Below are 15,625 nucleotides of genomic sequence, written 5' to 3'. Positions count from 1 at the left end.
TCCCGGGTATTTTTTGTCTCATGATGTTTATATACTGTAATAACACGTCCACTCTCTGCATCTGTTCATAGAACAGGAGATGATTTCATTACTGCTCTCGGATCACGTGTCTGGTGTAAAGAGCCTGCTTGATGAGCAGAGGTGCTGGAAACCTAAACCTGAATTAACACCGGTGATGTGAAGCCTGGAAGAGAAAGTAACATGGCTCATGGATATCTTCTTTTAAACCGGAGCTCTGATTTCGTATTCTCAGAATAGCTCCCTTCAGGCCTGAGATGGGATAGCTAAATACAAAGTGCCATGTTTTACCACAGTATACAGAAAGGCTGAAGAAATAGATTTCTGTAAACATTGAGAATAGCATCATTGTGTTGAAAACATACAATCAGGGCATGTTGTGAAGCTGTAGGGATTTCTCCAGTTTCTAAATATTGCATTATAATCTGTGCCAACCTTGAGTAGGAACTCCACATTTTAACATCGGAATACACTGAGTTATTATGCAAAAATGTGCAAAAGAGCAGTCTTCTTTTTTCCTCATTTAAAACGGTAGATGAGCTAATCAACATGTTGTGCAGATGTTTTGAACTCTCTGGTATGAACTGACCCTGTGAAAGCCGACCCCCCCCCACATCTCGTATTAGTCTCAACTCCCGATTTTCCCTCTTGAAAGATGTCCTGATGCAGCACCCTCACTTTCTGTCAAGGTAAATGGAGAGTGTTTTGCATTCATTAATGTGAAATGAAATATTGATGGTATGTGTACACATACTTCAGGCAGTATAGTGTACACCTGACCATCACACCCATATGTGGTTCTTCCCCGAACTGTTGCCAAAAAGTTGGAAGCACACAATTGTTAAGGATGTCTTTGTATGCTGTAGCATTACAGTTTCACTTCACTGGAACTAAGGGGCCCAAACCTGTTTCAGCATGACAATGCCCCGTGCACAAAGCGAGATCCATGAAGACATGGTGTGCCAAGATTGGAGTGGAAGAACTCAAGTAGCCTGCACAGAGCCCTGACCTCAGCTCCACTGAACACCTTTGGGATGAACTGGAACACCGACTGTACGCTAGACCTCCTCGTCCGACATCAGTGCCTGACCTCACTAATATTCTTATAGCTGAATGAGCACAGATCTCCGAAGCCACGCTCCAAAATCTAGTGGAAAGCCTTCCCAGAAGAGTGGAATGCATTGGAATGTTAAACAAGCACATATGAGTGTGATGGTCAGATTTTCACATACTTTTGGCCATATACTATATATTTGTTAACATCAGTTAGCTATATTTATTATAGACACCACCAGAAATTTTTAGCTGACAATAGTCAAAAATGGCACGAATGAGTGAATAAACAAAAAAAAAATTAAATGGGCCTTCAATGAAGTGTGAAATCGAACACACATAATTAGAAAGTAATAATTAGAAAGTGATTAAAAAGCTGCATCCTCTCATGTGCAGGTCAGTGTACACATATCAAACTCGTACATAAGGGTTTTACGGTCACTCCCAGGCAAGTTACACCAAATAATTGCCTTTTCTGAGCATTAGCAGAAGTGAAAATAGCAAGGATGAGTGTACAGAAGGGCCTCTGCACCATAGTCACTTCTCCCGCTGAGTAAGACCACAATGTTTATTCTTGGAAGAATACTGTGTAGGAAGGGTGTGAGTTTTACTGAGTCACTTATGGACCTGAATGTTACCTATAAAGCCTGCATCATAAGCTAAAGCTGAATAGATATTAAAACAGACACGCACAGACCATAAAGTGTTCGGTTTCCTGGTTATGCCTTTCATAAATTGTATCTTTTCTGTAGCAGGGCTATGTGACTGATGTTAATATCGAACTTATTGTCCAAGTTGTTGTGACTGACCATAAAAGCAGCAGTTATTAGAAGTTAACGCCCTGTAATGAAAACAGTGTGTTCAAATCAGCAGTCGCGTTCCCTCTTAGTTACAGCACTTAAACGAGGAGTTGTCTTTGCACGTTTTCTGTAGTTTCTTAGAGTTCAAGTGGTGAGGTCCCCCCCCCCAGTGATGTCATGTTTTTCACAAGGAGGTAAAATGTAGCCATGGAAGTCAGAAGTCTGGTTTGGTTGCATTCTTCCTGTTTCCACTAATGGCCTCTTTTACAAGCATGTGAAGTCTGCTTTTAGGCAAAAAAGTTGCGAAGAGTTTTGTGTGACCTTGGACTTTTTTACACTTAAATAGAGCAGAATTTTTCAAGTGGGCAGGAAATACTGGATAGTAAGTGCTACTGTGTTTAAGCAGTTCTTAAATGAAATGGCCTTGGGAGTGTACTTTAGCCTGTTGGATTATGTACTGTTAGCCTTATTTCTGCTGACCATGGGGAAAACTGACAGGCAAAAGGGGCTAGAGCATCAATTTGCATTGTTGCAGGTCTCAGAAGCACAACAGATAAGAGATACTGGGGCACTGAGACAGGAGCTGAGGTTTTATCATTGCCTTTGCTCAGACTGTGCCTGCTATGCTTTTCCTTTTTGTCTCAACTTCCTATAATCGGCTTTGATCCAAACATCAAGGTTTAGATTAGCCTGAGTGTTTGTATCTCACTTGGGGGGCTGCGAAAACCCATCGGATGTTGCTATGACTAAATTATGGTAAGTGGCCGAGCAGATTTAAAAAATTGGGATATGGCCAAAATAGTTTTTCTGCCTATAGACACCTCAACCTTTGACACCAGTTTAACAAACACAGTGATAAAAACAGTCTGTCTAAAGATGTCTGAAACCTTGCTAGCTAAGTGTGCTTTTCTCACACAGCAGATGCCAAACTTTGATGAAGTTGTTGGACAGCTATAGCGCAACTTACATAAACCTAATCAACTCAGTTTGTGATCGGATACTGGCCAGCATGTCCGAGATGCTCCTGCAACGCAGTCAGAATGGAATCTTTCAATGCAGTTTTCTTCCTTTTCAGTTCAGGAAAACCTGTAGCTTTCAGAACTCTAGAAAATGTCAGCATTTCACCATGTAAAGTGTTTTCCCAGGCTGACCCACTTGCTGTCAGTAAAACAGCTGACAAAACTAAGACTGTCCAACTCCTGTCTTTTAGCTTGATTATCCCCCTAAAACAGCATGAGTTTAGAAAATGGTTTGTCTCATGTCTAGTTCTAAGCTTAATTTAATTGGCAGTGAACTAATTATTTAACATATCTATCAATGAACTGAGTATTTAACAGATTTATTTAACACAGAGCAACTTGGTTTTCGGATCATTTTTAAATGTGTATGAAATATTTTAGCTAAGCTGTGAAGGAGTTTATTTGCTTTGGGGAAAAGATATGCATCATCTTTCTCAGTCTCCTTTCCTAAGTGTAATGGTCATACCACGTAAATGCCAAGTGAACCACTTCTCTATTTCAGACAAATATTCTAAACATCACGTGGTATTACCACATAACATCACCTTTATTTTGATCTCTGTGTGGTTGTAGGTTGTGCCCTGGTTGTCAAATACCATGTTAGTTAGAGAAGACTAGTATATGTCGAAATTCAGACAGAATGATGCATCACGACAATATCACCATTTCCAGTATCTTATTCTAAAGGGAAAATAGGTGCTGTTTAACCGCGTATAGTCCCTCACCTTTCATTAAGAGCCATTTGTCAATTGAAATGTGTGAGTTTTCTTAGGAGACAGGTCTGTTTTTGGAGGCCGATTTGCTCAGTGTTGATTGTGCCAAATGACTTGGCTATGTCAACAGCAGTCTCATATGAGGAATCTATGAGGAATTATTAGACAAGTAAGCCCATGAGCTCCTTTAAACATTACAAACACAGCTAATATTATAATAGAAACTTTGACAGGGCTTTGACATACGGTATGGTTCCTCTTTGACTGAGTGGAACTTATAAGTAATTTTAAATATAGTTTGGAGTCATGCTGCCATGAAAAATCAGTCACTGTGCTGTACTATATGATGACTGTATGATTTCCTGATCCAATGATATTGCATTCCCCTTCTTTCCAACACCACAATATAAAAAATATGAAAATTAACAGAATGATTGAATTTCAACTCATCAGCCTGTGTACATCCTTTTTTTCCCCCTCCATTTTGGTCATTTGCAAATTCCCACCTACTTACTACAGTAGTTGTGCCCTACTAACTGGAGAGGATGAAGGTTAACACGTGCTTCCATTGACATTTTCAGCTCTACGTCTGCATCTTTTCCAACTGCCGCTCATGCAACATCAAAGGGCAGCTGAATGCATTTGGAGTAGATGTTAACTGCCCTCGTCCATGGCCTATTGTGGCTAGTATCACTCAAAATGGCAGGAGAGAGTATTACCAGATTTCCCACACAATTATGTTTTCTTGGACTTTTGACAATAGGGCAAATGTTGTGCCACTCTAGTGCTCAATCTGAGGCATAGCTACAGGACAGGCAAGACAGGCAATTGCTTGGGTCTCTGAATTTTTAAGGGGGCTTCCCGAAGGCTGACACTAAGTCCATGAAAATGTCAGATCATGAAAACCTCAAATGGGCCCCCCAAAGGGCTAGCATGTGGGAATTTATTTTTGAATTGTCATGCTTTTCAAACTGAAGAGAACTTACCTGTCTGGAAGCCAGAAAAAAAGAGAAAGCAAGAAGAAGAGGAAGCACAACTGTGTTAATTGGTGGAGATAATATAAAAATCAAATAATGGAATAATTAAGGATGACAAATGTAGGTTAAGCCATGAAGTAATGTAATGCCCAGCATCATTTTGGTAAGCAAACAGCTAGCTAGGAGTTGGTGCTCAGTTTGGAGCACATAGTAATTATTTTGTTAGCTTTCGCAGTAGAATTTGTCATTTTGCTCAAATTGCTTTGATAGCTTGGTTCACCTAAAGTACACTACATGGCCAAAAGTTTGTGGACACCTGGCCATCGCACTCATATGTGCTTGTTGAACATCCCATTCTAGATTTAATCCCCTCTTTACTGTTATAATAACTTCCACTCTTCTGGGAAGGATTTTCCACTAGATTTTGGAGTGTGGCTGTGGCGAATTGTGCTCATTCAGCTACAAGAGCATTAGAGAGGTCAGGCACTGATTTTGGGAGAGGAGGCCTGGTGTGCAGTCAATGTTCCAGTTCATCCAAAAGGTGTTCTCTGTCATTGCAGTCAGGGCTCTGTGCAGGCCACTCCAACCTTGGCAGATCATGTCTTCTCTTTGTGCATAGAGGCACTGTCATGCTGGAACATGTTTGGGCCCCTTAGTTCCAGTGTAGGGAAATCTTAATTCTGCAGCATACAAGGACACCCTAATTTGTGGCAACATTTTGGGAAAGAACCACATATGGGTGATAGTCAGGTGTCAACATGCTTTTGGCCATATAGTGTATATACAGAGTATAAAAGCCAACACTTTAACAAAAGAGTTCTGTTGTAGCCTACATTATGTAATGATGGTTTATCTAATTGGGAAGCTTGATCTAGCACTACATCTAGCATGCAGAATATAACGCTAACACTTTCAGACAGTTATCCTGGTTCTATACAAAGGCATCTGGGTAACATAATGGCAATAAAGAGGAAACATGCCAAGAGAGCCCTTTGCATTTTCCTGCTTGGGGCCCCACAGTTGCTAGAATTGCCTGTGTTTCCTACTGACAGATTCAAAGGCTAGAGTTTCTCACACAGTGATGCAGAAACCCAGGGCTCTCATTGTGTCTCTGTACTAAAACGAATCAGGTCATTATCGTGAAAATAAAACTGAAGGATCTGTCGTAATACCTAGTTGTCCCTCAGATTCTTAAGCTGTGTCTGAAACAGAAGCACACCGATGAATACTAAGATACCTGTAAGGAGACACCCTTTGAAGGCAGCAATATGTCATCATGTTGGCACAACACTGACATAAGTTGTTTGCTAAGCTTAAAGCACTGCATGGCGAAATAAAATGAAGTATCATTGGTGAAAGTAGAACGAATATTCTGAGACTACACTAGTCAGAAATGAAATTGTAAGTCAGAAACAATTACAAATAATGTATTTGTCCACAAACTACCTATAGGTTCCTATGCTACGTTAAAAAATGGACATTTAATTCAAATATGGCTTAATATCTTCCTGTCTCAGAATACAGCTTGAGCAGAGATCTTTTTTTATGTTTCGGACAAATCCTTTGTTTGATAGACCATGTCTTCATTCAGTAAATAGTTTCTTCCCGCAACTAAACAATCAAAGTTGAATCTGCTGGACACATTAGATTCTGCCTCCTTTATGAGAAATATAGAAAACATCATGCTTTAATGCTTATAAAAAGATTTGGTTCCCAAAATGTGTTACCTATAACTAGACATTCACTAAATGAGAAAAAGCTTGTGGACACCTGACCATCACACCTGTATGTGGTTCTTCCACAAACTCTTACGTTGTACAGAATTGTATAGAATGTCTTCTGCTGTAGAATTAAGCTTTCCCTTCACTGGAACTAAAGGGGCCCAAACCTGTTCCAGCATGACAATGCTCCTGTGCACAATGCGGGGGCCATGATGACATGGTTTGCCAAAGTTGGAGTGGAAGAACTCGAGTGTCCTGCACAGAGCCTTTACCTCAACCCCACTGAGCACCTTGGGATGAACTGGAACACCAACTGCACCCCAGACCTCCTCACACAACGTCACTAATGCTCTTACGGCTGTATAATGACGTTATTTAGTGTATATAGTGTATTGAAAGGAGGGTCAATATAGGATATATGTCTGTGTGTAGAAAAGAGCTGGTATTCGTGTACACACAGTTTAGAAAATGTTGTAACTCAATTCTCAGTTGGGTGCTGTGGTATTGTTTCTCCAACCATATGCTGATGTTGCTTTTGGCAGAAAGAGACCTTGAGAGATGAAACCTAGTATCTGTCCTCTCCATTGTCTCAGATTTTGGCTCTGCAAGCTTAAATGAAATGGAGAGCAGTTTGACGAAATCACAGTTGGCTTTATGGTATTCTAAGTGAAAGCATGTTGTTGAATAATGCAACTTCCGAACAGAGAAGCCACAAAACTCTTTGAGGTTAGATTTAGGTAATAATTGAGATTTGTTTCTCGTCATTGTTTAGAGCTCAGATTATATGTTTCAATTTTCCCAGACTGCTGATCTTTTAAGAATATCCTAATGAATATAATTATAGACAATACTAGATCGGAAATGATCGATGCTCTGAAGTACTGTTTGTGCAAGCCAACATTGTATTCCCTTTATATTCTTTTTGACATGGACTGTTATGCATATTTGGTAGTCAAGATTGAATTAGTTAGTATAGTATAGTATTTTGTAAGTAAAATGAAATTCTAAATGACTCAGCAGTCTGGTTTTGGGCTATTATATGCTCTTTGATGACTTCAGGGTTGAAAAGGCTGTTTGTAAATCACTGTGCAACAGTCGCAGTGTGCCAAGGTGCTGTTTAGTTAAATCAAGCTCAGAGATGAAGCTGCCCCCCATCCAACCCCCTCCACCACCCCAATGCTGACTGTTTGCTATTCCTGTAAGTGCAGATCAGTGATCTCACAGGTCCTGTTCAGACTTGGTATTAACTTCCACCTTGGGCATGATCGAAATCCAGGTGTGATCTGGGTCAAGTGTGTCTTCTGATCTGATCACTCAGACCGCTTGCAGAGGTGATCGGGTACACATGTGGCCACATTACATTTGTAGTGTGAATGGTAATAAGTCCCGACACATCCTGTGCATCATCAAAAGCCTCCTAGTCACCAGTTCAAACTACTTTTGAACTGTTCAGCCATGTTGTTGTGTCTAATACATACACATGCAATCATGTGAAGTCTCCTATCATGCACTATATGGCCAAAAGTATGTGGACATCTGACCATCAAACCCATATGTGCTTGTTGAATATCCCATTCCAGATTTATTCCCCCTTTGCTGTTATAATAACCTCCACTCTTCTGGGAAGGCTTTCCACTATATTTTGGAGAGTGGCTGTGAGGATTTGTGTTCATTCAGCTACAAGAGCATTAGTGAGATCAGGCACTGATGTCGGGCGAGGAGGGCTGGTTTGTAATCGGTGTTCTAGTTCATCCCAGAGGTGTTGGTTGAGGTCAGGGCTCTGTGCAGGACGAGTTCTTCCACTCCAACCTTGGCAAACCATGTCTTCATGGAACTCGCTTAGTACACAGGGGCATTGTCATGCTGAAACAGGTTTGGGCCTCTTAGTTCCAAAGAAGAGAAATTGTAACGTCCTATACAGTGGTGAGCAACAGTTTGGGGAAGACGCATATGGTTGTGATGTATATGCACTACTTAGACGACATTAAACTCTCCTTGCAGTGATAACATTCATGTGGAGTTTATAGCCTTGTGCATTGTGATCAAATTTATTAGAGCTGTGTTTGTAAGGAACACGATGAGATCCTGCCTAACATGGGTACATGTTTCAGTGAGCTAAAGTCTGACACTAATTTCATTTTCTTGTTTATTTAATAGAGTGTTTAATGTCTAATGCTCAGCTGATGCACACATTACAAAGCACATAATATAATCAGTAGCAGCTATTGCATGTTACTTAAACTGGTATTAAGTAACACTCACACCATATAGGCTTACAGTACACAGCACAATCCCATACTAATATTATGGGTACTTAAAACACAATGATGTCAGTGTTTGCTTTTGTTCTTGCTGACAGTTGGTACTAGTCGGGGCACCACACGTGTGCTTTGTGTTATTTCTCACAAATTTCTTCAAATAGAGAACTTTATTCCAGTAACTTTGCACTCATCTATGCCCCCAAAATACCTGCTGTTGGTCATCTTGTAATGAAATTCATGTGTGTTAGTGCTAACAACTATTATGATGTGCAGGTGTGACTGGCTTGGTATTTAAACCAAGAGATTATAAAACAACAGGTTGGGAAAAGGGTTTATAAAAAAAAAAGATTTCGATAGCACCAAATTTTTTAATTTGCTTGATGTAGGTGTGGACTAGGTGTGTTTTTGATATGGCTGGGAAAATATTGTAGTTTTTATTCATAAAATTAGTCACTAAGCAGTGACTAAATTTATGTCTGCTCAGTGATCTCGCATGAACTCAGGCTTTACTTTTACTGTGGTTGGCTGAGCATAAGCTAACACAAAATTCTGTCTTATCACTGACAGTGTGATAAAGCTTTTAGCAACCACCCCAAGTGCCCAAATTGTTACGTAGGAAATGCCATTCGGCAGCTGATTTTAAATGTCTGAGTTTTGTTTTTTTGTTAGTATTTTTGGAGATGGTTTTAAAGTGATTATTGGGCTGCTTTTGGAAGATCTGGCAACACTTCTAGTCACCAAATGTGATCATAAGTGGTCACTGACGTTGCATTCGAGATGCATGAAAATTTTAGGTGTGAATATTGATACAGATCTTATGCTGCATTGACTAAAACTAACTTGGAATTTCTGAGCTCCAACTAGAAAAAACTAAGAAAACACCCCTCAACTCAGAATTCCTATTCGGGGTGGTCTCTTCAAACATGCATTCAGCAAATTATGTCAGATCAACATGGCTGTGTGCAACAAGAAGAGCAAACAAAATAAACAAAGTCTTCTTACCTTTAAATGTGTTATACTGTGTAGACAAGTATTTGCTTCAACATCAACATATAGGCATATTCGCTTGTTGAAACTATAAGAGTGACTATACAGTTCACTGTTTTGAGGAGGTAAATATACATCACAGTTAGCTGGCTAGCTTATTGCTAACAAAAGACGAACATGGAGGCATCCATGTTTATTTTCCACTTCATATCCCACTTGAATGCACAGAGGTTGAAAATGATATAATTCTGAATTCTCATTTCTGAGGTATGTTGAATGTAAGTTTAATTAATAACAAGTCTGATTAGGGCCACTGTGTGATGGATCCATCACTTTATTACAGCATGTTCAGGATTGGGGATTTCAGGAATAGGGGATTGATTTTATGATTACACAGTAGAGCGACTGAGATAGGAAGGGTTGTACAGTTTAACTGTATGGACAGCACATACAGTTCTCTCTCTCTCTCTCCCTCTCTCCCTCTCTCTGGCTCTGATCACGTTTCAGGAAACAACAACCCCCCCTCCCCTCCACCTTTTCCTCCACCCCCTCTCTGTCCCAGCTGCCAAACCACACATACACAAACCTCAACGCGCCTCTGCACCCAGTGTTTAGAGGACTGGCTGCATTTGAGCAGGACAGAATGAAGGACAGACGAAGACAGGGAGTGGTTTAGCAGAACTTAGGAGCAGCTTCATGTTTCTGTAAGAGGCTGATATATGAACGTGCATCACAATGTGATGATTTTCTTTGCTCATCGTGTGGCAGGACTGGATGGGTTCTTCAGTAAGGCATGAAACAGGAATCTCAGAGGACTGCTATAGAATGGTGAAATCTTTGGACACACCATCTTTTGTCTATCCTCATTTGGAGCCCATCAGAAGATCAGTCCTCCCTCGCTGAGTTGACAAGACCCTGGATCATACTGAGCACTCACAGCCGACCAAAAGCTTTGTGGTATTTGTACATTTGCGCCTTTCCCATGCTGTGGAATGTTTAGCAGCTCTGAGTGTAGTTTCTCAAAGCTGACGAAAGCTGGAGCTGAGAGCTTTTACTACAGACGAGCAGAGGAAGCCAGTGACCCTATCCAGCCAAGACACACACACCCTCACTGAGTCTTCTGCTGATAAGCTAAAGCTTCTCAATCCACAAGACCTTCTACGCTAAAGCTCTTAAGTCTAATTGAAATATTTGAACTGTTTCATCTGAAGAATCATAGTGCGGCTGCAGTTCTTGTCCATGCCCGTAATTACCCTTCAGGTCAAGGGGTAAGTCAGTGCACTTTGAACTTTGTCTAATTAAGAGGCAGATAAAAGCATGACATGATACATGAATGTTAAAAATGACTCTGTATGGGAGTGATGAACTGCTCTGATTTGTTGTGAGACGAAGCTGGTGAGGCTGTTTTGACATCCTTATATGGTTAAAGCTTTCACTTAAAATGCGAGGTGGTTTTTATTAACGAGAAGTAGCAGGGATACATTTTTCTGTGGCGGGGTAGATTTTTCAAGAAAAGCAGCTGCTGAAGATGTCCGTTTGGAGGGAAGGTCCTCGGACACGCTGACAGAATCAGTGGAATGCTGGGACTCAGTGTTTATTACTGTTGGAGGGGTGAGAATTCAGAGACCATCTGTTGACTTTACAGTGAGGAGAGTTTTGGCCACTCACACAGTAACTTGCTGTGTTATTAACACTGTATTGCTGATGTGTTATAAACAGTAAATGCAGTTGTGGTATTTATTTATATCTGGCATTTTAGTGAAGAACTGCCATGTTTCTATAGAGTGCTTCGCATCTCTCGTAGGTTAACGTCTAATAGACACAACAAAGCAACATAAAGCAACAGGGTTTTTTTTTCAGCCGTAATTTTAGCAGTTGTTTAGTCATACCTCACGAATAAAATCTTTAGCAATTACAGTCCCCTCCAAAAGTATTGGAATGCTAAAGTCATTTGTATTGTTTTTGCTATACACTGAAGACATTTGGGTTTGAGATGAAATGAAGATGAGATGATGGATCAGAATTTCAGCTTTAATTTCCTGATATTTATCTGTTTATGTAGATGGGATAAAAAAAAACTTGGGATAAAAAACAAAATATGGCTCCTTTTGTTTGAACTTACCCATTTTTCAAGTGATCAGAAATATTGGAACAGGTGACTTACAGCTGTTTCTTGTTGCCCAGGTGTGCCCTGTTAGATTTATTGTTTAAACAAGTAATACCTCTGAATGTCTGCTCTTGGTTTGAACCCTGAGTTTTGCCTGTGAAGACCGTTGTTAAAAAATATAAACCAACATGAACACCAGAAAGCTGTCTGTGGTCAGTCATACTGGAGGCAGTGTCATGGCTTGGGTGTGCATGACTGCTTCTGGAACGGGCTCACTAATCATTACTGATGCTGTAACTCATGATGGTAATAGCAGAGTGAATTCAGAAGTCTACAGAAACATTCTGTCTGCCAATTTACAGAGAAATGCATCCAGTCTAATTGGGAGGAAATTCATTGTGCAGCAAGACAATGACCCAAAACACACGGCCAACACAACAAAGGACCTAATCAGGGAAAAAAGTGGAAGGTTTTAGACTGACCAAGTCAATCACCAGACCATGAACTAATTGAACATGCATTTCACCTCCTGAAGAGGAGAATGAAAGGAAATGCTCCAAAACAAACAACAACTGAAAGAAGCTGCAGTACAAGCCTGGAAGAGCATCACAAATGAAGAATGCAACAGTTCAATGATGTCAGTGGGTTTTTAGCTTGATGCAGTTATTGCAAGCAAGGAATAGGCAACCAAAGGTGCATATGGTGTAACTAAAGGTGTCATGTTCTAAGTTGTTTAACTCATCTAGATGTAAATCATCTGAAGTTCATATTCATCTTTTGATATCGAACCCAAATGTTTTCACTGTATAGCTAAAACAAAAGAATTGTCCTTGCTGTTCCAATAGTTTCAGAGGGGACTGTATGTATTTTTTTTTCTTTTAAATATGTATAAATGGATACACAACACTTTTTCTGTACTGGATCACTTGGATTTATGAAAGCAAGATCACATACAAGACAGTCTTTTGCCAGTAATTAAAACAGACTCAAGGTTTCTTGATTTTACAATAACCATCTATATTTTGGATGGTGAATAAAATTGAATAAAATTGAATAAAATTGCTGTAGTTTAGCAACTCTAGTTTTCTAAACCTGAACCAGCTTAGCTTTTGTAGGAGATTCTCTTTTGTGGTTTATCCAATTCCACACATTTATGTAAAATTATTTAACTGAAGACTTAGGCTCAGAGACTAGTTACAGGGCTAGAGACAGTAGGTTAAAAAAGGGAAGAATTTTCACATACTTTTCTTAGATTTTTATTTAATTTACTCTCTCTGGTCTAATTAGTGACAGCACTTGTTAAAAGAAAAGTCGACAATGAAAACGGAATGTTTAATGGAGAGATGTCTGCATTTATTCTCACTGCGTCAATTCAAAACCGATATCGCAACTGTTCCGAGCCCATGGCAGAAGTCTAACATAAAGCACCACTGTGAAACAAACATAACCAAATTGTCTTAATAATAGCCATAAACTAATCATTAATGGTTAAGCATTAAAAGGTAAGTTGATTATCTAGACCTTTGTAAGCAAGGAATTTTATGTAACTGGACTGTTTACTATACATTATTCACTTAATGTAATAAATCTGAAGAGCAGATTTCTATGTATAAAGCAGATTATGTAATATCAGGAAGAGTTGTCTCTGATGGGGTGTTGACAGGATGGGATTGGAGTAGGCTGACATCTCTAAACCAACTCTTCTAGCAAGGGGCACTTGTGTGGTAAGTGATAGAAAGATCAGTCAGAATAAACAGCTGTTTGATTCTTATGTTTTCAGATTCACTTCATACAAAAAGTTCACGCTTGTGTATCTCTTGATGGGAGATTAAAAATAGCACATATACACCCTACTGAAAGAGATCCCAAAACTAAGAGCAGGGTCTATGATGTGCTTACTGCTATAAAGCTATCAAAAACTCACATTTTGACACTCTTCTGTATAATTAAATACACCAGACTTTCACCCTTTCTGATCAAGAGACATGCATTCAGTCAATTGATTACTTAGTTAAAGTGCTTTTTGTACTAAAGTGACACAGATTGGTTGGTTCAAGAGCAAAACTGAAGTAACTTGGATGCTTGTTAAGGCCGAGTTGGCATTCCCCTGCAGCACCTTGACCTTTCACCTTACATGAGCCATTATCTCACACCACCCAGTGAAAGTCTTACTGCTTTTCTGTTGCCCTTTGACTTTAGCTTTCATTTTAGTCTCTCTTTTTTAAAGGAGCAAAGTCATGTGCAGGATGTCTTTTCAGAGGTCACCTGGATTTATGAAAGTGAGATCACATACAAGACGGTCTTTTGCTGGTAATTAAAAACAGACTCAAGGTTTCTTGATGGAACAATAACCATCTAAATCTGAAGGGTCCATTTACCACCCAAGTGTTTGTTAATAATTTGCTTGCAGCATGAAAAACTGTGCAAACATGTCTAGAGAGCAGCCATATGTCTTCATGTGAAAGCTCTTCATGTGAAATTCTTTGATGACCTTCTGGAATTTTAAAACCAGCAACTTTGTGGTATATGTCTGCATACATCTCCCTGTAATTTCCCACCAATCATCATTATTGGTTCAAAGGGCAGATTTTTGCTGAAAGGGGAAGAAAAGCCCCAGACAAGCCCTAAAAAGGGTTAGCAAAACTGTGAGGAGGCCAGTGCTGGTGTTTAATGTAAACATTAAAAAAAATAGGATGAACTACAATGAATTAACACCTACAGTGAAGAATTACTTTTTGCAGTGTCCAGTTTAAGTCCGTAAGAACTCTTTGAGGGCTTGTTTAACACCGGGGGTTTTGTCTCACAGCTCCTGGGATTCAGACCTTGGGTTACTGTCTGTGTATCTGTATCTGTTCATGTTCTGTATGTGTCTGTGGGTTTTCTCCAGTTCATCAGTTTCCTCCCACATCCCAATGAGTGGACTGGCTATGCTCAATTGCCCTTGGTGTGAATGAGTGTGAATGTGTTTGTGCATGGTACGCTGATCAGGATACAGCATTACAGCGTTTTACACACACACACTTATATGTGTATATATATATATATATATATATATATATATATATATATGTATAATATTTTATACACATGTATAAAATTATATGTAATTTGTATAATGTGTGCGTGTATATGTATATACCCAATAATAATAAACACCTTTATAGATATTTCAGGCTCTGTTTGCTTGTTCTGTACTGTGTTCGTTTTGATGTCTTCAGTAAACCAGTCATTGCTGAGTGTTTCATTGGATGTTCAAGAGAGGGCTAAACGCTTGACTTGCTTTATGACAGTGTGAACGTACGGCCAGTCGGTTTCTCACTAAGTCATAGGCAGACCCCTACCCTACTGTACTTTGTTTCAGATCTGAGCAGCACTTATTTTCTGGAATCCTCCAAAGTTACAGAATTGGACTGGCAGACAAATATGAAAGGAACAAGTCTCTTAGAGTCAAAAAAAAAATGGCCCACTGATATACCATGCCTTGCATAAATATTCACCCCCTTTTTCAACTTCTCCACATTTTATTTTTGTTCAGTAAACAACAACAGGGAATGAATACTTATGCAGTCTCAACTTTTATAGTTTTTATTTGTATATAAATTTGCAAACTGTTTTGACTTCACTTCAATATTCTGGGCAATTTTGTTTAGATTCATGACATATAATCCCAATTAAGTTCCAGGTTGTAACACTGCAAAATCTGGAAAAGTTCAAAAGGGAGTGGATACTTATGCAAGGCATTGTACACAGCTTGGTGGAAAGAGTGAGAGCCTGCACACTAACTTGAATCCTGTTGTTTATCTAATGTGCTCATACATTTTCTTTCCTCTACTCCTTGTTTTATACCTTATTGTCTTTTGTTTATGATAAAATGAGTCAATTGCCAGTCAAACCAGATGACTCATTTGACTCAGACGCGGGCAACAGCGGTATTGCTCAGTTAAGGATTAAAAATCATTAATCATCAGT

The 15,625-nt window shown here is 39.4% G+C and overlaps 1 protein-coding gene across 6 annotated transcripts in view; it reads left to right on the top strand.

Moving 5' to 3' along the window:
• myo9ab (myosin IXAb) overlaps window positions 1–15,625 on the top strand; it is a 95,746-nt gene that overhangs the window by 13,236 nt on the left and 66,885 nt on the right. For 2 of the 6 annotated variants that reach the window (XM_026918605.3, XM_026918601.3), the window contains exon 1: window positions 10,129–10,817. The exons of 3 other annotated variants lie outside the window; for them this stretch is intronic. In XM_026918605.3, the coding sequence (XP_026774406.3) occupies window positions 10,789–10,817 (29 nt within the window). In that variant the 5' untranslated portion in view covers window positions 10,129–10,788. Of the gene's footprint in view, window positions 1–10,128; window positions 10,818–15,625 lie in introns of those variants that run through there. One more of the 6 variants, XM_026918602.3, reaches the window with a different exon arrangement.

Source organism: Pangasianodon hypophthalmus, chromosome 9 (assembly GCF_027358585.1).
Source record: "Pangasianodon hypophthalmus isolate fPanHyp1 chromosome 9, fPanHyp1.pri, whole genome shotgun sequence".
NCBI lineage: Eukaryota > Metazoa > Chordata > Actinopteri > Siluriformes > Pangasiidae > Pangasianodon > Pangasianodon hypophthalmus.
Note: the sequence above shows the minus strand (reverse complement) of the source record. Positions and strands in the feature narration are given on the sequence as shown.